Raw genomic sequence first — 24131 nt, 5'->3', positions numbered from 1 at the left:
TCTTCAGTGATGAGGCACATTTTCGGTGGCTATGTGAACACCCAAAATTTCCGTATATGGGGCTCAGAAAATCCACACGTGATTGTTGAGAGGCCATTGCATCCGCCAAAAGTCACTGTTTGGTGCGCATTATGGTCTGGGGGAGTCATCGGGCCGTATTTCTTTGAAAATGAGGACGGCGAGACGGTAGCTGTGAATGGTGAGCGCTATCGCCGCATGTTAACCGATTTTTTTTGCCACAAATTGAAGATATGGATACGGATGACACGTGGTTTTAGCAGGACGCCGCCACGTGCCACATAACACGACCGAACATGGCCATATTGCGAACGAAATTTGAGGGACGCATAATTTCGCGTTTTGGTGATGCCAATTGGCCGTCCAGATCATGCGATTTGAACCTGCTAGTCTTATTTTGTGGGGTTATGCGAAAGACCGTGTCTATGCCAACCCTCCGCAAACTCTTGAACATTTGAAAGACAACATTCGTGAAGTTATGACTGAGATACCGCCCCATATGTGCCGAAAAGTCATCGAAAATTACCTATTCCGGATCAAGGTGTGCGAGGAAGCCCTAGGTGGACATTTGAATGATGTTGTATTTCACACATAATGGCATAAGCCAAACTTTAATTTGAAATAAAAGTTTCATCGAAGTGTGTTTTATTTCAATTTACTTTCGGAATTTAAAGATGGAAAACCCTGTACAAACAAATCAGTGCAAATCATAGTTATTTTACGTTTACCGAGAAACTTTCTTTTAATTATTTTATGACTCGATTATCCGTAAAATTCGATTATCCGGAGTGAAAATAAAATCAACATTTCAGATAATCGATTCCGACCTGTTTTGCTTGAGTTATATTTTTTTGTAAAAAATCAAGAAAAAATTGTTGGCCTTTTTCAAGAAGTAGTCTAATTCCTTTTTAAATATTTCAAGTTGTTTAAAAGACTCATATGCTTAAACTCACAACGCTTCACAGATATCTGAGATGGAGCTGCCAACGGCCAGTCGAGTTGGCATAAAATTCGTCTTTTACATCATTTGCATCTTGACAATCGTGCACCTTACACATGAAAACGTAAAAAAACACGTTTTACGTGAGTCAAAACGTTGTCGCGTCTCGCTGGAATGGGTCAATATCAAAATAGAGCTAACGAGCGAAATTCTTATCAACGCAATTTACTTAATTTCCATTTCCACCACCTACACTTAATATGCTAAACATACTAATAACCGTTTGCATCAGTAGGGTCCAGAAGCTGGTTTATAATACCTTAGCTGTATAACATTCCGAGATGAGTGTTTTATTTTCAAGTAATTTTTCAAGGGCTTCTCGGGAAGATCCCCTTTTATAATGAATATCATCCTCATAACAGCATACACCAACTGTATTGTCCTTCACCGTTAGGCAACCCAGATTCTCTATTGCAATAGAGATCGGTGACATGGATGCCCTTTCTTTTCCCGACGTCAGTTTTTGCGGACTAGCGGTTCTCATGAACAAGCAAAAAAATTAAAGAAAAGAAAAACATAAACAGTTTTGCATCGCGAACAGTACCTTGAAACTTGGAGCACGTGAAGATATTGCATCTGCATTGCCGCGAATGTGAAAGTACATAAAACAAAAGTTCCAAAAATGCTTTTGTAAAATTACTAAAAACCCCAAAACATGATTGGTCCTATTCCAACGCTATTTCCCAACACATTATGCATTAGGCCTACTTTTATTCGATACCCTCCTCTCTCCGTCATAACACAAAGGGGAAAAAACACCACGCTGCACCGTTAACAACAGGTTCGCGCTGCGGATTTACTAGTTGTTGCTACTACGGTGGGTCTTAGTAAAACCACAACAATACACTTTTAGTCAGCCCAACTAAGTCCGGTGAAGCTCAGGTGAGATCAGTCTCCGATTAACAGCCTAGGCTCGCGGTTGAAGCATTTTCGGACGGACGGTTGTTTGGCTTCGCGGATTGTGTTCCAAAACGCGATTGACCGTTGCTCATAACTGGTGCTTGGCGATCCTTACAGAATTCGGAAGAAGGTCACCATTTCACCATTGGGAAATTGTGAAGAACGCGGTTAGTGAAAACGTTTTTGTTGGGCTTTATCGAGAAAAAAAAGGTGCACGTGGAAAACCTTTCTCTTTCTTGAAACCCGTTAATTACAAGGTAAGATTTTAAAAATAATTTCTGAAACGTGCAAACGTCACTTCTACGAACAGTTTCAATATACTTGAACTGTGACTTGACATTACCGCTACACAACTGTAGAATAAACTCTACACGTTGAAAAATAAACAGGTGGTAATTATTTATTATTTATGGTTAAACAATAAATAATCAAGGATGAGACCCTCGACTGGCACGGTAATGCACTACGATGTTCATTGTCATCCAACATGTTTGTGTTTTAACAAGCAACAGTTTTTTTCTTCTCCGGTATGTAAAGGTGAAATGTATACGTCGTCGAGACGAATTTCAAGGTTGAAACGAATATACTAAGTTTTTGAAACTGAAAAAAATAAACTCTAGATGTATAGGAGTAAACGCCACTGTCGACGAATGCAGAGGATTTCCAGTTTTTGGGATGATTTACCAGTTAAGGTAGTAGCCCGGTGTGACGACCGAAAATTCCACATTTTTTCATATATTTTTTAACAAGAAAATAAAATGCTATTGTTTTAAAATTTTTACATGTTTTCATTAGAGTTTTGAATTATACAAAAAAATATTTTTTTAGTTTATTTTACATAAATTTGCTTTTAATATTTGACGTCAGAGTGGAGTCCTCGAAAAGAAGATGAGCTGGTTCGGGGAAGCACACAGCCTTCCGCAGTGATCTGAAATAAAAAATACAAAAAGATTATTACACTGCAGACTTTATTTTAATCAACTAACCTATAATACAAATTAAAAAACTAAAACAAATGTGTTTGTTTTAAAGGTTACGTATTTAGATATGTGTGTCTAGAATAACGGGTAAAATTCTTAGCCAAATCGGTTGAATAGTCTTGAGTCAGTGCTTCCCCGAAATTTAGAAAACATGGTTTTGAGAAAAACGCGTTTAAAGTTTTGACAACAGACATGAAAAACTTGGGACGAGAAACTCATGTTAAAGTAAAATGAAGCGTGCATTTTTTTTCATTTTTCAATGTATCGGGTGTGCATCACTGAGTTTTATTTAATTTGAAACCCCATGTCTGAAACTATGGTTATTTTTTACCAGAAATCAGTTGGTGGCCATTCAAACATTTATTTCCATGTTGAAAAAAAGACGATGTATCTGAAAATTGAATTTTATGTTACTTTTGATGATTTCATTAGTGTTTTAATAGTCTTATTGATTCAGACTAAAGAGTGTGTCACATCAAATTGCATCACGGAAAAAACGCTGTAGAAATTCGTCCAGTAGACCGATCCTTTTGAAAATTTTAGACAGTAAAATAAAAACTATTAAACAACTTTTGGCATTTTCTTTTTATTCATACTTCGAGCCCAAGCCCGTATGCTCGCACCTTCCTCTTTACCCCGTCCATAAGGTTCTGTACAACGTCAGGTTGTAGTTTTTTTTTAACAGAAATCCATTTTCTCTTGAAGTCCGCCTCCGATTTGACAACTTTTGGGTTCTTCCGGAGGGCCTGCTTCATAATCGCCCAATATTTCTCTATTGGGCGAAGCTCCGGCGCGTTGGGCGGGTTCATTTCCTTTGGCACGAAGGTGACCCCGTTGGCTTCGTACCACTCCAACACGTCCTTTGAATAGTGGCACGAAGCGAGATCCGGCCAGAAGATGGTCGAGCCCTCGTGCTGCTTCAATAGTGGTAGTAAGCGCTTCTGTAGGCACTCCTTAAGTTAAACCTGCCCGTTTACCGTGCCGGTCATCACGAAGGGGGCGCTCCGCTTTCCGCAAGAGCAGATCGCTTGCCACACCATGTACTTTTTGGCAAACATGGATAGTTTCTGCTTGCGAATCTCCTCCGGAACGCTGAATTTGTCCTCTGCGGAGAAGAACAACAGGCCCGGCAGCTGACGAAAGTCCGCTTTGACGTAGGTTTCATCGTTCATTACCAGGCAATGCGGCTTCGTCAGCATTTCGGTGTACAGCTTCCGGGCTTGCGTCTTCCCCACCATGTTTTGCCTTTCGTCGCGGTTAGGAGCCTTCTGAACCTTGTATGTACGCAGGCCCTCCCACTGGACGAATGAACTTGACAAATTCAGCTTATTGGCGACATCCCGGACCGAACTTCTCGGATCACGTCGAAACTGCTTAACTACGCGCTTGTGATCTTTTTCACTGACGGAGTATCCATTTTTGCCGTTCTTCACCTTCCGGTCGATTGTTAGGTTCTCGAAGTATCGTTTTAGTACTCTGCTGAACGTGGATTGGACGATTCCCAGCATCTTACCGATGTCCCGATGTGACAACTCCGGATTCTCGAAATGAGTGCGCAGGATTAATTCACGACGCTCTTTTTCGTTCGACGACATTCTTCCAAATTTACGAAAAATTGACAGTGAAGCATGGCCAACGTAATCTATACACTCTTATCTGATTATATGCGAAAGCTGAAGATATAATTCCTAAAAATTAAATTTCTACAGCGTTTTTTCCGTGATGCAATTTGATGTGACACACCCTTTAGATACAAGAGGCTAAATTTCATGATACCTGTGATAAATTTTTACGATATTGTGTTGGACTATATTGGAAAATGGAAGGATAGCTTAGGAGAAACTATACATACATAAATGGGTTGTATTGAGGCCTATTCCTGAATGGACAGAGATTCAAAATAACATTAGTAAAAAACACATTGTTTGATAAGTGAACAATTCTCGAGTAACTTTTGAAAAGGTCCTATGTAACAAATGTAAACAAATCGAGTTAATGGATGCACGCTATTAGTTTTCAATCATTGAATGCATTACAAAAACAATCGTTCACGTATCAATCTTCTTCATCTTTTAATCGCCGATGCAAAAAATATCCAATGTACATATTCGGATTTTAAGCACTCGGCTGTTACTTCAGACGCCTCTTTCCTCCGACGCTCGAAACGTCCGAAGTAACAAAGCAATCAAAACAACACGAAGTCGTACTTCGGTCGTTTTGAGTTTTTGTTTCTTTCAGGTGTTGTTATCTATGTCAGTGCAATTCAACGAGTAATAACAATAATAATCTGTCTTTAGAATGAAATGTTGATGTTTCGATTGTTCTTCAGTAGTTAGTTTCAAATTCTTATCGTGAAACGTAATAAGTCCAATGTGCAAACAGGGGCAGTCAAAACGTCCAACGTAACATTTTTCGCTCCGAGGCAACAAATTTAAGCTCAAATCACGGAACAACGGTTACGATTGGTTTTTCAGAGTTATAATTGACTGCTAGTGGTAAAAGTAGTGATAAAGACCGATACCTTTTAAGACAATTCGCGGAATAATGTTCGGGTCTTCAACTTCATTTTTCTCAAGTTGACGAAAATGTTACATTGGACCTTTTCAAAAGTTACGCGAGAATTGTCAGAGGACGTGCTCCCATGAGCGAATGGTTAGCGTAACACATTATCAAGCCAGAGGTTCGGGCTCGATTCCTGTTCTGGCCCGGGAGTTTCAAATAAATTTCTTCCGACTTGCACTGTTTCGTTATCGCAAACATCAAATGGACTAACAATGCTTGTCACGATGTTATTGTAGAACATATTAGAATTCAATTTTTCGAATTTTTCTATTTCCCTTCAGAGTTTTCCAAAAGTTTCGTTGGAGAGAGGGGAGGAGTGTCGAGCCACAATTTCTTACCCCCTAAAACCTCCAGAGGCCAAATTTGATTCCATTTGCTTAATTGGTTCCCTTAGAGAGGGGGGAGGAGTGTCGAACCACCATAAAAACATTCCTCGCCCCTTTGAAACCTTCACATGCCGTTTGCACGATTAGTTCTCGAGTTATGCAGAAATTTTGTGTAAAAGCCGTACAAATGGCTTTTTTGAATTTATCATCATTCATTCATACAGCAATCTCCGATAAATAACGTTCTGCAACTGCAGCAAAGTTAAAAAAATAATCGATTTTCATTGCTTTTCCAACTGACCATGAAACAAGCATAGTGTAAGTTGAAATGCTCAGAGCTATATGGAGAAAGAATTTTCAGTTAAATTATCAAAACCACTACACTTGATTATCCCTATTTGATTACCTGACGTGCAATTCTGGTGATATTTTCGAAAAAATCAGTGTTTTCGGACCGATGAGCGCGCAAAAATGTTTGTTTGATTTCACGAACGAGGAAAGGTAAAAAAAAGACGCGGTTTACGTTAAGGCATTTCAATATTCTGGTAATGACTTTTGACTTTATAAAATTGAGTGTACAATTCAGTTTTTTCTTAAAAGGGAAATTCAAATCAGTTCAGAAATGTTAACAGATAACAAAAACCAATCCCCTAGTATTTGGTATGGCCCCCCTTGGCGTTCAGCACTGTCTGCAAGCACTGAGGCGAGATTCACTGAGTCACCGAAAGCGGAATGCTCTCCCAGATCTCCTTAATCGTCGTTTCGAGTTCTGCTTTGTTCCCTAGATTTTTATTCTTTAAACATTTCTTGATACTCCACCATAGATGCCCAATAGTATTCAAATCCGGTGATTGCGGAGGTGTTTTGAGTTGATAGGGACATTACAGAGTAGGCACTCCCGCACGATGAGATCAGTTTGCTTCGGTTCATTATCCTGTTGGAAGTAGTAATCACGAACGAGACCCGATTTCTGCACGGGACACAGTAGGGTAATTTCAGGATGTTCAATGAACCTATCTTGTCCATCGCCGAATCGATAAACCTCATGGTTCCAGTTCCAGAAGCCACCATCGTACCATACATCATCTGACTAACGTCGCCGTGTTTTACTGTGGGAACCAAATGCTGAATTTGGAGCTCCGATCCTGGTTTCCTTCACACCATCTGTCCTCCATCCGATTCAAAGAGATTGTTTTTATCTCATCCGTATAAAGCACCTTGTTCAAGAACTCCTAAGGTCTATTAACATATCTCTTAGCAAACTGTAGTCGTTTTTTCATGTTCACCTTTGACATCAAAGACATTTCACGGCCAACACGACCGCTGAGATTGTTTCTGTATGCTACTCTCCCGACAGTTTCTGTACTGACAGGTCTCCCAATGGTGCCGGCTACTTCGGTAGTCTATTTAGGAATGTTTGTTTTAGGGTTCTTTCGAAATGTTCGCACAATTACTCGTTCATCATCAGAAGACAGGATACGTTTGTGTATTCTACTCGGGAGATTTTCCATGGTTCCTTCGTATTTCCACTTGTTTATGATTTTCTTTGCTGTATAGTGGGTTGTTTCTAGTACAGCTGCTATTTCCTGCAATATCTTTCCACGACAATTCATACTTATTATCATTTTACGTGTATCAATATCTATTTCTTTCCTCTAGCTTTCCTCTAACAATTTTCAAACATCAATAAAAAACAAAAACCAACAATGCCCAGAAAGTGGTTAAGCGTTGACACCAATCATTCACGAAAAAAAGTACGCTAATTCGCAAAGATCTTACTTACCAGGCTAATTTGTTCGGAGAAATTTAAGATGTACACTCAATTTCGCGCTGCCTAGAATAGAGATTGTTTTCATTTTTTAGTAATAAACAATTAGCAGATAACTTTTCGCGGAATTTTCTTGCTCGTACAGCTAGTTAAATATGTGAATAATTAGTATGCATCAATAGAATCAATGCATTCAAAATATTTTATACCGAATAAATGGAATGTATCGTCAAGTAGCATTTGTACACTCAATTTTGCGATTGACTGTAGATAGATTAAATAAAATATTGGAACAAATAATCTATGCTAGTTGCATATCGTTGGGTGCAACGGCGTAGTAAGGGTAGACTGCGCCCCCGACAAACTATGAGAATGGCGCCCCTAAAAATTCCACTTTTTTCACAAGCCAGATGCCAGATGCTCTCCAAAACTTTTCAGGTCATAATGAAACACAAATTTCTGCATAACTCGAGAACTAATCAAGCAAATGGAGCCAAATTTAGCATTAGCAACTTTAGGGCGCACGAAACGTTTCTATGGTGAATATACACTCCTCCCCCCTCTCTGCCATACAAATGAAGCATGAATTTCTGCATAACTCGAGAACTAATCAAACCAATAGAGCCAAATTTATCATATGACGGTTTTAAGGTGCAAGAAATGTTTCTATGGTAAATAAACACTCCTCCCTCTCCTTAAGGCCCCCCATACTAATGAAGTATTAATGTCTGCATAACTCAAGAACTAATCAAGCAAACAGAATCCTATTTGGCATGTGGATGTTTTAGCAGGCAACAAATGTCCCTAAGGTAGTTGGGCACTCCTCCCCCTTTCTACAAAAGGGGAGGGGGTCTGAATAGCTCGAGAACTAATCAAGCAAATGGAATCAAGCATGGTATATAGAGGTTTCAGAAATCGATAAACGTTTCTATGGTGATTCGATACTCCTCCCCCCTTTCTTAGGGGTGGCAGCCATACAAATGAAACACAAATTTCTGCATAACTCGAGAACTACGGTGGTTAGATACCCCTTCCCTTCTCTCTAAATGGGGGGCTGCCATACAAATCAAACACAACTTTCTGTGTAACTCAAGAACTAATCAAGCAAATTGAACCAAATTTAGGTTTTAGGAGGCATTAAATGTTTCTATGGTGGTTTGACACTCCTCCCCCCTCCCTAAGGGGGGGCCGCATTACTCGAGAATCAATCAAGCAAACGGAACCAAAATTGTGCATGTGGAGGTTTCAGAGGGAGGGGGCGAGGGGGTTGTTTTGCATAACTCGAGAACTAATCAGGCAAATTGAACCAAAATTTGCATATGGAGGTTTTAGGAAGCAATAAATGTTTCTATGGTGATTTGACACACCTACCCCCTCTCTAAGGGGAAGGGGACTACCATACAAATGAAACACAAACTTCTGCATAACTCGAGAACTGATCAAGCAAATAGAGCCAAATTTGCGATGTGAGGGTTTTTACGTACGAGAAATTTTTCTATGATGGTATGACACCCCTCTCTCTTCTGGAATGGAGAGGGGGTCCCATAAAAAAATACTCATATTCCAAACTCTGAACTCTGAAAACTCTGAAGGAAAATGGGAAATTGATTTTTTTTCGAAAGTGGGAATGGATTTCAATGTGATAAAACGCACTCCTATATCGTGTCATATTTATATAAATGAAAATGGATTGCTAAATGTGTCGATAAGAGCAAAACTCGAGAGAGGAATTGTCCGATTTAGGACTGTTTTTATTCTACCAAATTTTCTGTATCAAATATTTATTCCATGTAACCGAGAAATATGTTATTTGCAAGTGGTTGAAAAATCTTGAACGAGAATTGTGAAATGAAAATAAAATATAATCTGATATTATAATGACGAGTTTTGGTAGAATTATTAGGAATTTTATAGTAAAAGGTAATTTTAAAGGGTAGATTAGAGGTTCAATCAATGAACAATTATGCGATTGGACCCATGAACATTGATAAAAATCAATTCAAGTTTGCTGAAACTACGTTCGCACGATGCCACTGTAATAGGAAGTATCAGGAAAAATCGTCATTAGAGTAATGTCGAGATGGGCAAAACGGTTCATTTCAGTGAGTGGCTCAGAGCCGTGCGCTCAATGAAAAGAGCTCTTTTCAAGAAGCGGTTTATTCGCATATGTAAAGAATGGAAGACGTAGAAAATAAGGGTTGAACATAATTATTGCAGAGAATAGTAAAAATATTACTTTACTGAAGGTTTTCTTTGTTATATTTCCATCACAATAATTTTCATTCGATATTTTGATTTAGAAATATTATCTTTTCAATGTTATCTGACGACATAGAAATAAATATTTTGTTGGAAAATTTAGAATGGGAAACATATAATTTCTCCTGCACTGCCGCAGGCCACGGTTCGTCTGAACGAGCGTACGATCCACGGTTATTTACAAAAAAGCAGCGGCTTTTAAAAGAACCACGGTTCTTTTATGAATTTTTGAACCGCGGTTCCTTGTTAGTATTTATTCTCGGTTTCATTCACTCATTCATAAAATTCATCAAAAAATGTATTTTTTAATTCTTTTTGGCTCACGTGCCCCGTTTTTATTCCTGAGCTATTTGACCTGGCAATAGTCCATTGTTTGAAATTTTCCCGAACACGGTTTATCATCCGTTGCACAAGCTCTCCCACTTATTTGGAAGCCAGGTTCAGTTTCCGCTTGATCGAATTCTCGTCGCTTGCACTCTACCTCTTCAGTTTGTGCTTCACAACCGACCAGTATTACATAGCTTGGTTACAACTATATCGGCCAGAGCAGAGCTTGGTTCCAGAAGTTACGAAGGCGTCAATTTCCAGTTCGCTGCTTCAGACTAGGATTTTTCGAGAACTCTGCCAACCGAACGAGGTACAAAACTATTGTCCAGAAATTTGTTCGTAAATTGTCTTGCAATACGTTTCATCACCCATAATGACATATTCTGGCGGCAAAATTTCGTAGAGATTGCTTGAGCGTTTCTTTGCCTCCAGATTTCGATTTGTGCTACGGTCCAGTTCAACTAGTGCCTTGAAACTTCTCAAAGGCTTACGAGACTCGTGCCATTATCGCCGAGTTGCCCGAAATTGTCGGGACCAATTCGAAAAGATTTTTGTTTTTCCTCTCTTCAGTACTGAAACATTGCATGAAAACAATGTTCTGTTTACTAAAGCTGATATACCTCATCACATTCTGCTCTTGAAGAGGTTCCTTTTGTGGCTTTGAATCTGTAAAATATGCCACTCCAACTAAACAAGCCTCATTATGCGTAACGTTATGTGTTTCTTACAGCGTTTTGTATGCATGAGAAAATTTAAATTGAGACTCTAGGTGAATAGACCAAACTTATTTCATACATGTACCTACTATATCGAATATCATTTGAGCTAATTTGGACGAAAAAAACGCATAAATTCACCCCATTTAGCTTGATATGTGCGAGTGACCACTTTGCTCACACTAGGTGACCACTTTACCTCCAAGCAAAAAAAAGTTCGATTTTTCACTTTTTTTTTGTAATGATGAAAAATGTACTATTTTGAATTTTTATAGTAAAAGCCGTATGCTATCTTGAGCAACAATGAGTTGAACTATATTATTCTTAGAAAAACGGGAATTGTAGCGATATGTGGACGTTGGAAATATACATATTCCTTAGGGTGACCACTATGCCCTCACTTCCCCTACTTATCTCGCAACTGAGTGGGAATTTCGATCTCTGCTCAAGACCAATAGTTTAGTTTAGTTTTCTAAAAACCTTTTTAAAGGCCAGTGGCGAATGTACTGAAGAAATTTCAAAGCCTAGCACTAACACGAGAAGAATATTCGGGATGCACACTGAGTGCGCCACTTCGGCTAAAGAGATGTTTCGAAGCAGTCCTTTTTATGATCAGCTCAAACTAAAAAATATTTTTATTCAAATTTTACAAAAATTCTACAATATTATTTTGTTTACAAAACAGTTTCTTTTTCAGTTCTCGTGCTCGCACCTATTTTACTGATTTTTTCCACGCTTCCAGTATTTTGCCTTGCCTTGCTTAAATTTCTCCTAATTTCTCCCTGTAATTTTATGAAAATTTCACATCCAGAATACGCACTACAAATCCACCTATACTACCTTCTTTTCAATCAATTTTATTAAAAAAAATATACTTTTTATCAAATTCACAACTCTCGGTTTCACTTAATTGTGCTTTTCCTTTTTTTTGTTTTCTTTTCTTCTATGAATCGATGTTTTGAAATATTGAAGCTTTCTGAGATTCTTAGGCTTTCTTAGTTCATTCGCATTTAACCTTTAAAAAAACAAACTAAACTGAACAATCGGCCTTGAGAAAGGCTATTCGAAATGCTTCGCTGCCGCTGCCATCTGATCGCTAGTAGGATTACCGATAAATCGTGAATTACTGATGAATCGTGAATGACATATTGATGATTTTTTACGAACGATCATAAAAAATTCATGAACTCGAGAATTGATTCCGGATTAGAAGTAGCATCAAAGTACAGCCTATTTCAGGCCGGATGTGGAGAAGCTATTTTTAGCTGCGTTTTCGGTGGAAAACGCTAGGAGAAATTTTGTTCCGCAGCGATTGCTTTTCGAATTGTCTGATGCAATTCTGAGAGTTCCTTTTTTTTTTTTTTTATCTTCGCTTATTTTTCGTCGGCCTATTTCCGCCACTTTAGTGCCAATCACCGACATCAGGGAGGCGACTCCACCTGTTCCTACCTATCAGACTCAACAACTCATGAGCCGGGCCAACTTCTTTTACTTCCGCTCCGAAGGAAGACGTAACCAGAGATTTTTCGCCTCAGAAAATCCCAACGACGCCAGCTGGGATTGAACCCAGGCCGATCGGATTGTGAGGCTGTTACGCTAACCATACAACCACTGGCGCCGTCAATGAGAGTTCCTTGGAAGATTATATTTGAGAACTATAAAATTTTGCTAAGAGATACTGAAAAACTACTTGGATATTCAGTAAGTTCAGTGTTTCAGTGTCCATCTAAACAGCGAGCAATCAACAGTACAAGTTAATTCTGAGAGTTAATTTGAAAATTCACTCAAATTGGTGATTTATTGCAAAATTGTACTAAAGCTTGAAAAACACTATACTCATTGATCAAACAAAAATGGTGCTCGATATGTTTTGAAGCAAAGAGTAAGAATAAGGCAATTTGTCAATTTGGCAGATCGAATAACATGTTTGTGTATCTTTGCAAACTTGAGATAGCCAACTTTGACATAATCAAAAATGTTAGGGGCATGAGACGAGGCATTGACCAATGGCGCTGTGACTTTGTGTGCACTTGCAACATGTTTATTTGTTTCCTGCATTCAATTGGTACCGAGAATCTTACAAACAACATGAGAAAATGGAATTGTAACATTCGGAACTGACCACAACTTCCCAATTTTTTTACAAGGAAAGAACATGATCAAGATCATAATTGTGTTTGGCGCTGTTATGGGGGAAATCTGATATAAACCGGTCGATATCTCGAACATCCGTCCGTTGGTGACCCTTTGTGAGGTTTAATAAAATGATACGAAAAAAAAACATTTTTCAATTTTGATTTACATTTCATATTTACATGATATGAATGACTTCATCAATGTTGGAAAAATATCAACTTCCAGATATTTTTTTCAATTTGACGAAGCCAAATACTGTAGATATCCTTGAGAAGCCATGCGAATTCAAATTTTGACACACCTATGTGAACCTCTCGAGCATCGGTGCACGCCGTCTGGCAGGGACAGTGACTCGTTTCAGTGCGATCAAGGTCGTGATCGTTTTTATTTTCGAACATCGTCCCATCGAGAATCGCCCTGGAAATCGACCCAGCGAATCCATACTGGTTTTTCTTCTGTGTTCATCACATAATCGGGTAGGATGAATTTCCGAGTGTTTGAAAACTATCACCATGATTTAATGGTTCATGTTTCCAACGTTTTTTACAAGACACAAGACAGACTGAAGATGTGATCATCATGTGAAAGAAGGCCACTGACTTCTTATAGTCCGAGCTGCTCAATGAAATCAATTATGTATTTCCCTGTTGTTTTGTCATTTTTTTTAATGCGGACTATTCAACCCTCTGAACAACCTGAAATCGAAAGTGTTTCTCAAATCAAAAATTGAATAATATATCTTTTGGGCGACGCGACCTTCGGTTTTTGAAACCAGTTTTGACGGTTGAAGCTAGCCCACGAATATACATTCAGAAGAACAAGAGCATTACAAACAAAATACATACTGAATGAAATAACGGTCGAAACCTACGATTGTCCTCTTTTGCACCGTTGCGTTTGTTAAATTCGAATGGTTAACAATTCAAAATATGGGTCATCCAGCTTCACACAAGATGAATCACTTTTTCTGCTACACGCAAACCATATGTTTGAACTGAGAATGGACAAAAAAACAACGTTGAACCGAATTATGTAATTTCTCAGTGACTGGTCACAAGGGCGGCAAAAATATGCTGCGCCATGCACATTGCTGGTTCAGCATCAGCATCGAGAAAATACCACATGACAAAAGATGTTCTTCTTAAGTACAACAGGCACCATGGGACAAAAAGCATTGCGCTTGGGGCTTTTCATTTGTGTACAGAGCACCAAGGGTGTAGAATTTTGCAATTTACTGCTCGGTGGATACTTATCTTGGCTCACACTTCATATTTTCCATTCTATAGGTGTCTTGATCGGTTGGGCAATATATTGTTTAATGACACTCTGTGATGATGTTTGTCAAGAATGAGGCAGGTAATAATGTAAGTCATTGAGAATTTACAATAATCGATTCGATGAGTCTTGAATTTCTCACAGATATTTTGCGCTCGCAGATCTTGTTTAACACTTTGATCTGGGTGACGGGTGTATTTCCTGGGAGGCCCCGTCACCCAGATGTGGGAGACACTTTTCTCGTTTAATTTGAATAGGATTTTCAAACAGAATTTGGTAGAATAGGCACTTAATATGAATGTGAGATATGTAGAACAATAAAAAAAATCCAAAAAAAAACACAACAAATTTAGTTTTTATACTATACTTTTAAACGGTTTTATTAAGCATGACCTATTGTAAGTATGTTCGTATGTTTCTCTGTAGGGTTGTCCCATATCAATAGAAATTTAACCCCTTTTCTGTTGAACGATTGATCTGAAATTTAAAACACACCTTTATCTCTACTGTAGTTATAAAACTGCGTATTCCATGATCTTTAAAATCCAAGATGCCGGCCGCTACAAAATGGCGGACTACATATTTTATCAAAACCCCATCAATATGGGTATCAAATGGAAGGGCTTGACTAGTAGAACATAGTTATTTGTGAAAATACTTACCCAAAATGGTAATATATGTTTTTTTTTCAAAACCTCTTCAATATGGATATCAAATGAAAAAGGCTTGACTGGTAGAAAACATTAGTTCATGAAAAATCCAAATTCAAAATGGTCAATTACATTTATTCATACAACTCTCCCCAACCAAAGCTGCTGACCCGACCCTCTACGATTTTTTGAGGCTTGGTACAAAACTACCTAAATTACAATCTCTATTATTATATGATCAATTCAAATTACGACTGATTTTTTCAAAGAGTGTAATTAACATGATTGATCTTTCTTTCGAAAAATTGTAACTCAAAAACCAGACGTCTGATAAAAATATGATGTTCGACAAAGTTTTTGGAAAATCAATAAACCGTTTGAGAAAAAATTCACATTTTGAATGTACTGTTAAAAAATCATTCTCAAAAATAATATTCAAAACTGTTATATATTTATGTCGTCTATAGAAAGATCTTCTAACATATCGCCCAGGTTTTCACTTGCTTATAGTTCCTGAATATCCGAATCGGAACTCGATGGGATCATACTCGAAACTTTTCTCCTAACGCTTCGCACATAATTGATGAAAATAACGAGAACGCTTGGAGAAAATTAAAAAAGATTACGGTATTGTCGTTCACTCGTGCTTAATTTTGAATTTTGCCGAGTGATACACATATTTTCACATACAATTAGCTGTTTTAAAAGAAGAAGAACCTTTTCTTTCCCCAGTAATTAACAAAAAAAATCCACACAAATTACAAAATGTACTATCTAATCCAACGATATCAATGCCAGGACATCCTTGTTCGTTCTCATATGTGTTTTCGTGACAGACAAGGTGAGTCAATTAAATTCTTCATTATCCCCAAAGTTTCGTTTCGAAAAGTTTCGGATATCTTATCAAAAAGCACTAATGGTTTTATTTAGCTACACCTCCCCAAAATCACTTGCCCATTCCCGTTCCTCTTCCCTAGAAGTAAACAGCACCCGTTGGGATCAGTGCTTTTCAGAATCCATTCGAATTTCACAAAGCAACATTCTCGGTCAAAAGATATCTAATCAGCATCACCTGGCGATATAATTATTACGAGTTTCTACAGGTAATGTTTGCGACAAGGATAATATCGTGGAGAAAAGCTGGTTATTGGGAGGACAACCCTGACGAGTAACGTACATCGAGTCGGAGGCTTGCCATCAGAGACAGAATTTATAAACAAGGCTTCCGGATTCTTTCTGTCATTACAACTCATACAATCTGTTTGAAGTTTAGTTCGTATAACAAATGGTTTTTTCTAAAGCCCCCATTTGGAGTATTGAATCAGTTGAATTTATGGATTTCTGGACAGTTACAAAATCTCTTCAAAGTCCTACGTCAAGTTTCCGTCCGTGCCTCTAGGCTCAGACCCTTCTACTTTTCAATGAATGACTATTGTTTCACCTACAGATGTTTTTAAATTTCTTTGAACAATGCAAGTAAACTGTTATAAATGGATTGGAGCACTGGATTGGATTATTTTTTCTCAAAGTTCGTCACTTTCTTTTTTTTGCTTGAGCAGTGGTCTTAATGTTTTGCCGACACTGTATATAGTCGAATAAATGTCAGTCTGTAAGAATTATGCTTTCGTTTTTTTCCTTGAAATCGGCTCGAATTTTCCGGAAAATGTACTATGTTTACCACGAAGTTGTACAGAAGGATGATTGATTGTTGAAATCATCTATCACGGTGATATTGCAGATGTTTTGTTTTAACTAGGTTCATTGCATCCGCCAGGCACTACTTACCCTGTAAAAGCGGTAGTACATCATTGATGTATTGATGTATTCACTTATTCTGCCCGTTTCCAAGTAAACTTTCCTAGTATTTACTCGAATCCGTATGAATAAATGTTTACTTTACTAATTTCATTTTAACGCATGTTCGAATTCGAACATATTTTTTACTTTGTCAAACACCTGTCAACTGATTGTTTAGGTTTGGTTTCAAAACGTTTTTTTGGACAAAGAGCGTATTCGCGATGACAAAAGAATAGTGTCGACGTCTGGTGACGCCTTTCAATTAGGGACCATAGTTTGGGTCCAATCTCGTTAGTGTAATACCAATCAGATTAGAAGATATGAAGTCAGTTTTCAAATGTTAAAATTTGAATGAAAATTTTTACATCATGTCAATTAATTATTTTAAACACTTATTTCTGACTTTTATTTAACCCTTTGTCTATACATTTCCAGCGTTGTTACTGAAACTTTTCATTATAATTTAAAGTTGTCTTCAAAAACAATTTTCGTACAAGATTTTTCCACCACCTGCGAAAAAACTGTTTTTATTTAAACAGAATGCTAATTTGCTACGGAAAGGTTAATTTTCATTCATAATTTAAATTTTAAAAACGTGTTCATTCCCTCTGAAAATCAATCAATTTTTTGAAGCTCCCCTAAATTTGTAAGCGAAGCTCAATGCCATCAACGCGGATTGTTAACTTGTTTAACTTTAAGCGCAATATAGCACCATTAAACATAAATCGGATATGACATAAAAAAAACTAAAGTGTTTTCATATCCAAAGTATGCTCATGAGCACACTTGATAATTACGAAGTAAATACTTGATAAATGCTGTTTTATTCATACGAAATCAGCTAAACATCCATTTCAAAAAGTAAATACTTAGTTGATACTTTTATTCATACCAAACGTAGTAAAAACTCAAACGCACTGCTCGACTGCTCGATTGAAGTAAAGTATAGCTGAATTTTATTTTTATTCGTATGGCCTAATATTTCGCAATAGTAAACTAATGCTAATGAGATGATGAATCTGGGATCAGGTTAGTGAACGGCATCAGAAATTGTTCACTGACTATCGTATATGCATTTGAGCGGCAATTCGTGCGTTTAACGAGCCAAAAATACAATAGAACTTGCAATACAAAATACAATATTTTCATTACTTGAGCATATCAATTTTTCATTCACAACGTAAATGAAATTTGGAAGAAACTAATGATATACCCGGACAATGTTGGAGAAAAATCAAAGAATTGAGAATAAATCTTTTAGTGAAGCTAACTTTTTTATCAATGAAAAAACACAGAATTTGTATGAACAAAAATGATTTCGAGTCCGTTCCTCACGATTTAGCTCGGGAATGGAGCAACGGATTTGAACATTTTTTTTATTCTTTTTTTGACAGGCTTTCAACCTCCTGGGCTGGTTCGCCTCTTTATCGACGGCATTGCCGCAAAGTTTCATTGAGATCAAATCATTTCAGATAAAATTATTACATGAAAGTGGGGCTTCAAGTAACACAAAAATTAAAGACATAGAAAAATCATTTACAAAACATAATTTAACAAAAAAAAAAAAGATTGCTGGACCAGATGACAAGGATGTCCTCGGCTCCATGGGTCCAGGCCAGTGGAGAGGATGCCGTGCCGTTAAAGATGTCGAAGTGTTCGCATTCCCCTTCATCGTGGAGGAGAAGAAACAAAGATCTTCTTGACTGATTCATTGTTCAGACACTAAATCATGAAAAATAGTTCGGCATCTTTTAAGTAGCAGAAAAGCGCTGCTACTCTCGCTGAGTCGTCGCTGAAGACATCTCGTATACTCCCACTGATTCCATGAAGATTTCGCAGAACATCATACTTCGGGCAATCACACAGGAAGTGTTCGCAGAGTATATGGGAAAGTCCTCTGTTGAATCCATGTGAGATCGCGCAGTGACCGGTCCCCAGTCTGGACAGGATTCGTTGTTCTCTCATTCTTTTCTCGTCATTGAATCTGACAATCGAGCCCTTGATTTTTCTGAGAAACTGCCCTCTCTCTGCTAACTACCTTTCGGTCCAAAAGGTGCGAAAAGAGTTGGTGATCCAAAACTTCACATCGTCCAGCGACACCTCCCGAGTGAAAAATGGTCCGATATGACCGATTCTGGCAAATCGATAGGCCGCTTCATTCCCTGCGATGCCGTTGTGTTCGGGGACCACATGAGCACAGTGTCGGGCAATAGGTACTTCCCTGTACAATTGGACCTGGTCGCACCGATGGCATCAATGGCGCTCGCCGAATCGGAGGCGACCAACAACGGCTTGGAATATGAAATTGTTGTTGCTTCGAAGATACCGACCTCTTCGGCTGAGAAGACCTGGCAGATGTCCGCGAGTTTTTTGCTGGAAATTAGACTAATATTACTATCGCTTACCCCCAATCCAACTCCTGATGGCCCGTCCGAATATCTGATCTCGTGAAGACGGTATTTTTCTGCTATGATTGTAATAATAATTGCCTGAATCCATTCAGCACTGTCATAACCATAGGACATTCTTTTATGTTCCCACTGTTTTGACAGCTAGCTAGATATGTCATGCCAGTCAACTATGTTACAATGTTATTGATATGCGAAATAAAATGATTGTAGTAGATCCATGTTACTGCTGACGACAAACACGAGTAATTATTGAGAAAACATTACAATGATGGCCTTGAAATATTCTAGCAGACCGGTCGAGCTTGCCCTCGGCTCGGAAGTTGTTCCTGATATCGTTCTCGACGAGGAAAGTTAGAAACCACCAGTCGTTCGCACCAAACCAGGATTGTTTTGCCTCCGGGGTTGGTTGGAATGCGCCACCCGTTGCAGGATCGTGGATCAGGATCAGGTGGGTCTCCCCCCTACCGTTGGTTTTCGACAGAAAACTGGCAGTCCTGGCTACTATCGTCGAGTCTATGATTAGATCGAAAAGAGGTTTTCCAATTTCAGCGCAGACAGAGGCAGCTGCTGTTGATGGCAGGAGGCCGGATACAGTCGGTAGTGCCAGAGTTTTTGGGAGCTTGTCTCCAGTAAAACACGTCAGTTCGATGACATAGGTGAGACGGCTGCTGATAATAGCTTGGGCCACCCGTAGCCGGATCTTTCTGTTGTTGCTCTGGTACGGTTTGGACATATTTTTCAACAAATTTAACCGGATGGCACAGGTCCTCTCAACTTCCTCCAAATGGCGGAGGAAGGTCAATCCACACTCCAAGGATATTTAGCGTTTTACGGCGAGGGATGTTGTTTTTGTACAGTTGGACCCTGGAGTTGGGACCCTGATGTTTGCCACTGCATATCACCATATGGCTATGGGTGTTACCCATTGCTCTCAGAATAATGTCGTCCGCGCAGACAAACACCAAGACTCCCCCAAACAGGACCTGAAACAGGCTATTCATGGCGACGAGAAAGAGGGTGACGGCAAGAACAGAACCTTGAGGTACTCCTGTTACCTCGTGGAAAAATCGGGAGCTGATGTTACCAATTTTTACCTCAAAGGTTCGACGAAGTTCTTGATGAAGTGCAGTAATTTACCGTCTACGCCCTGTGTGTCCGCGGAATAATCGGAGACCATCCGAAGCCGAACGGTGACTGCCTGCTGATAAGATGGCGGAAAATGTGCCGAGTGCCCAGCCCACTTGATCACTAACTGGTTCCATGTTCTGTTGTATGCCTTTTTCAGGTCCAGTACTACTACCTTCATGTGCTTACAGATCCTGTTTGGCTTCGGATATCACGTCTCCGAGGGTCGCGAAGTAGTTGTTGGAGTCCATAGCAGGTCGGAAGGCGAACTTTCGACAATTCAATTTCCTGTTTTCAATTCTTACCAGGATCTTGGATGAACAGGAGACGAATTTGAACAGTCAATATCAGGTTTAATGCGTTTCAGCCTGCGCCAAGTTTATATACAAAAAATATTCCGCAAATATGGATCACGTACAGAGAAAATAATTTCTGAGAGAACGTAAGTTTTCGAAATTATTAAAACCAAAATATCAATTTTTGACGAAAAATTGGAGGGATGTCCACGTGGATAACAGGGGGTGGGGTATAAGGAATGTCCACACTTGTCTAAGGAGGAGGGAAAGATCTAAGGGAAGTGTCTAAAAAAGCGTAGAGTTTTCACAGTAGAATGTTTAAAGGTTCAAACTGAGAACCATATCTTCTTTATCACTGGAATAAATATGTTTTCTAACGATCGGATATTTATTTTTCAAACAGGACCATTGCGATGAAGTTCACTAAAGCCATCAATCCGCCGGACAACTACAAATTTCCGTACTCCGATGAGTTGCGCAAAATAGCCGAAGAGGAGCTGGGCGAAACGGATGCCAAACGAGACCACGCGCTCAAGATGATCCGCGAATGGGCCGAGACGAATCCACGCATCGAGAAAATCAGAATGGGTATATTATGACTTAAGTTTACTCGTACAGGCGTATAAATAGAAGTTATTTCACTTCACAGATTCCACATTTCTTCTGAAATTTCTCCGTACGAAGAAGTTCAACATTCCGGTCGTTCAGGAGAATATTGAACGGTTCATACTATTAAGACACTATAAAGATGGACAACTGTTTATGAATTTGGACTGCCGTCTGCCCAAAATGGCCAAACTGCTGGACCTGGGATACATGTTTGCACTGCCTAAGAGGGACAAAAACGGTCGTCGGGTTATGTTCTATCGTCCGGGAGTTTTTGATTTGAATGAATTCAAAAACGAAGACATGCTCAGGATCCACGGCATCTGTTATGAAACGTTGTTGGCAGATGAGGAAAATCAAATACGAGGTATAGTGCACGCGGGTGTCGGAACCGGCATCGGACTGCAGTATCTGACACTGTTCTCGATTAAGGAAGCGGTTAGAATTGCCAAGAATGGAGAGAAACTGCTGCCGATGAGACATCGGGAAATGCATGGTTGCAACATAAACCCTGCGCTGAAACTTGCCGTCGATTGGGGATTATCTCTGATTTCGGACAAATTGAAGAAGCGAGTCCGGTTGTATACCGACATCAAGGACATCGAAATGGACAAGAGTTTGTTGCCGAAGGAATATGGCGGTGTTATGCCAATGGCAGAGATGATTAAACTGTGGAAGAAGGAAGTAGAAGCACACAGACCGGTTCTTCTGAAAGATGATGAGATGTCTGTTCACATGCACATGTACCCGGAAGCTGCCCGAGATGGATCAGTTAGTTCCCTGAAGCAAAATTTCAACGTCTGTTCGGGTTTCACCGGAAAGAACTCTACCTATGGATTGGCAGGTAGCTTTCGGAAGCTTGAAGTTGATTAAAATATAACCTTGTATGTTGAAATTTGTTCTTTGTTTACTGTAGTTTAATTCGTACACATAATTTTCTAAATAAAATTGGATTATAACCTTATGTAAGAAACAAAATTACACACCATCATATCTTCAAACTATCAGGAGAATAAGCTCACAACTCCGAATGGGAAACTGAAATTATTCGTCACTGTTTGCACTCCTCGTGGAAAGGTTCCAGAGTACGCAGGTCTCGCCATGTGGGAGGCAGGGTATTGTGTAGATGTTTGCCACATTTTTTGCAAGGGTCAGCGAACAATGTTACGTAGCTACGGAACCAAGTCTGAAATCAATATTAATTATAAATGAAAATTTCATGAACACAAGCTTTCTGTCGTTACTTACAATAAAACTCCTGATCGCTAGTTCCGGCAGGGTTGGTGAGAAAAAGTGCAACATGGCAGAGTGGGCGTGATCTTGAACTTTGCGAAATACTTGATGCCGTGATTCGGTCCAATGTTCATCGACTCCATCCAACAGAGATTCGTCGTAACCCTTGACGGTGACCCACTCTATAAGCAATCCTTTGAGAATAACTGCTGCTCGGAGAACACGCGCAATCGACACCTAAGTATATATTTTTTTAAACACTAATTATCCACTTGATAGTGTTGATTACAGTAATCACTTACGTGCAGAATTGCATTGGTCATGAATGGTCGAACGATTTTTAAGTTCATATTATTATAGTGAATACTGCCAATCAGATTATCGACCGTTCTGAAAATGCAGACATTAATTTGTATCTCACGAATGTTTTTTTTTTCACTCACTGAGGTGTCGCCAAATGGCTCGAGGGAAGTGATCGTCTCCGTTTGGTGTTTGTATAGTAGGATCTCTTGAGGGCATTTTGCTGAAGCAGTGTGGAAGCGAAAGTACTGTATTCGTGGAGCTTGTCGTGCCACTTGTAGCTCTGCACCAAATGTGGATACAACGCCTGTCTTTCCAAGTTTGTTTCCAGCGACAAATAGGCCGTATTTGCTAAATTGAACGGTGCTTGCGGGGGCGTAAGATCATTGATAGATGTTTCAAACTCTCGAAGATTTGTGTTTACCACACCGAGCAGCTCGTTGATCTCTTGGAGGAATTTTTGTTCCTTTCCTTCTTCACCGTGCTCAGCACGCACTCCGTTGCCAAGAGTTTCGAAAACCTGGCCAACACTTGACCGTAGCATTCGCAAATGCAGCAAGGCATTGTTAATTGGTTCCAAATTCATTTTACAAAATGTGTGAATGCCTGTCTCCTGTAAAGTTGAAATGAGATGTCGGTAAACAACAATGTCGATAGGGGTTATGTTGTATATTTATAAACAATTTAATTCTCGCGTAACTTTTGAAAAGGTCCAATGTAACATTTTCGCCAACTCGAGAAAAACGTAGTTGAAGACCCGAACATTATTTCGCGAATTGTCTTAAAAGCTATCAATCTTTATCACTGTTTTCACCACTAGCTGTCAAGAATAACTTCGTAAAACCAATCGTAACTATTGTTCCGTGATTTGAGATTAAGGTTGAAGCCTCGGAGCGAAAAATGTTACATTGAACGTTTTGACTGCCCGCGTTTGCACATTGGACATATTACATTGCACTATAAAAATTTGAAACTAACTAATAAACAACAATCCAAGTATCAGCATTTCGTTCTAAAGACTGATTATTATTGTTATCACTCGTTGAATTGCACTGAAATCGATAACAACACCTGTAAGAAACAAATTCCAAAACGACCGAAGTACGACTGCGAGTTGTTTTGACTGCTTTGTTACTTCGGACGTTTCGGTCGTCGGAGGAAAGTGGCGTCCGAAGTAACAGCCGGGTGCTTAAAATTCGAATCTGTACATTGGATATTTTTTGTATCGGCGACAAAAAGATGAAGAAGATAGATACGTGGACGATTATTTTTGTAATACATTCAATGATTGAAAACTAATAGCGTGCATCCATTAACTCGATTTGTTTACATTTGTTACATAGGACCTTTTCAAAAGTTACGCGATAATTAAGCTTTTTGACATTAGTCTTTTAACGGGAGCTTTATAGAGCAGTGCTACCAGACGTATTAATTAAGGAGGGCGTA

General features: G+C 39.0%; 2 protein-coding genes across 3 annotated transcripts; one reads left to right on the top strand and one right to left on the bottom strand.

Annotated features, from left to right (window-relative positions):
• Window positions 1-1900: 1900 nt before the first annotated feature.
• Window positions 1901-22309, top strand: LOC129768410 (retinaldehyde-binding protein 1-like). Of its 2 annotated transcripts, none has more exons than XM_055770067.1 (3): window positions 1901-2175; window positions 20950-21134; window positions 21196-22306. In XM_055770067.1, the coding sequence occupies exons 2-3, from the start codon at window positions 20960-20962 to the stop codon at window positions 22023-22025; spliced, it is 1005 nt and encodes a 334-aa protein (XP_055626042.1). In that variant the 5' UTR covers window positions 1901-2175; window positions 20950-20959; the 3' UTR covers window positions 22026-22306. The 2 variants fall into 2 exon arrangements, with proteins under 2 accessions (XP_055626042.1, XP_055626032.1); XM_055770057.1 differs by lacking the exon at window positions 1901-2175 and adding an exon at window positions 2493-2610 and having other exon boundaries at window positions 21196-22309.
• On the bottom strand, window positions 22041-23817 carry LOC129768431 (mediator of RNA polymerase II transcription subunit 27). Its single transcript, XM_055770087.1, has 5 exons — window positions 23664-23817; window positions 22829-23298; window positions 22688-22775; window positions 22401-22622; window positions 22041-22338 (listed from the first exon to the last, which is right to left on the bottom strand). Exons 2-5 carry the CDS (start codon window positions 23269-23271, stop codon window positions 22204-22206), a joined length of 888 nt encoding a protein of 295 aa, XP_055626062.1. The 5' UTR covers window positions 23272-23298; window positions 23664-23817; the 3' UTR covers window positions 22041-22203.
• Window positions 23818-24131: the final 314 nt, after the last annotated feature.

This window comes from Toxorhynchites rutilus, chromosome 1 (genome assembly GCF_029784135.1).
Source record: "Toxorhynchites rutilus septentrionalis strain SRP chromosome 1, ASM2978413v1, whole genome shotgun sequence".
Taxonomy (NCBI): domain Eukaryota; kingdom Metazoa; phylum Arthropoda; class Insecta; order Diptera; family Culicidae; genus Toxorhynchites; species Toxorhynchites rutilus.
The sequence above is the reverse complement of the archived record's forward strand: the minus strand, read 5'-3'. Positions and strand labels throughout refer to the sequence as shown.

What these genes read in the sequence shown, in the direction of transcription:
- LOC129768410 (XM_055770057.1), top strand. An exon ending in CATCGAGAAAATCAGAATGG is followed by an intron (nt 21,135 to 21,195) that starts GTATATTATGAC and finishes TTCACTTCACAG; the next exon opens with ATTCCACATTTCTTCTGAAA.
- LOC129768431 (XM_055770087.1), bottom strand. Translation starts at nt 23,271, where the DNA reads ATGAATTTGGAACCAATTAACAATGCCTTGCTGCATTTGCGAATGCTA. An exon ending in TGACCAATGCAATTCTGCAC is followed by an intron (nt 22,623 to 22,687) that starts GTAAGTGATTAC and finishes ATATATACTTAG; the next exon opens with GTGTCGATTGCGCGTGTTCT. An exon ending in TAGCGATCAGGAGTTTTATT is followed by an intron (nt 22,339 to 22,400) that starts GTAAGTAACGAC and finishes TATTGATTTCAG; the next exon opens with ACTTGGTTCCGTAGCTACGT.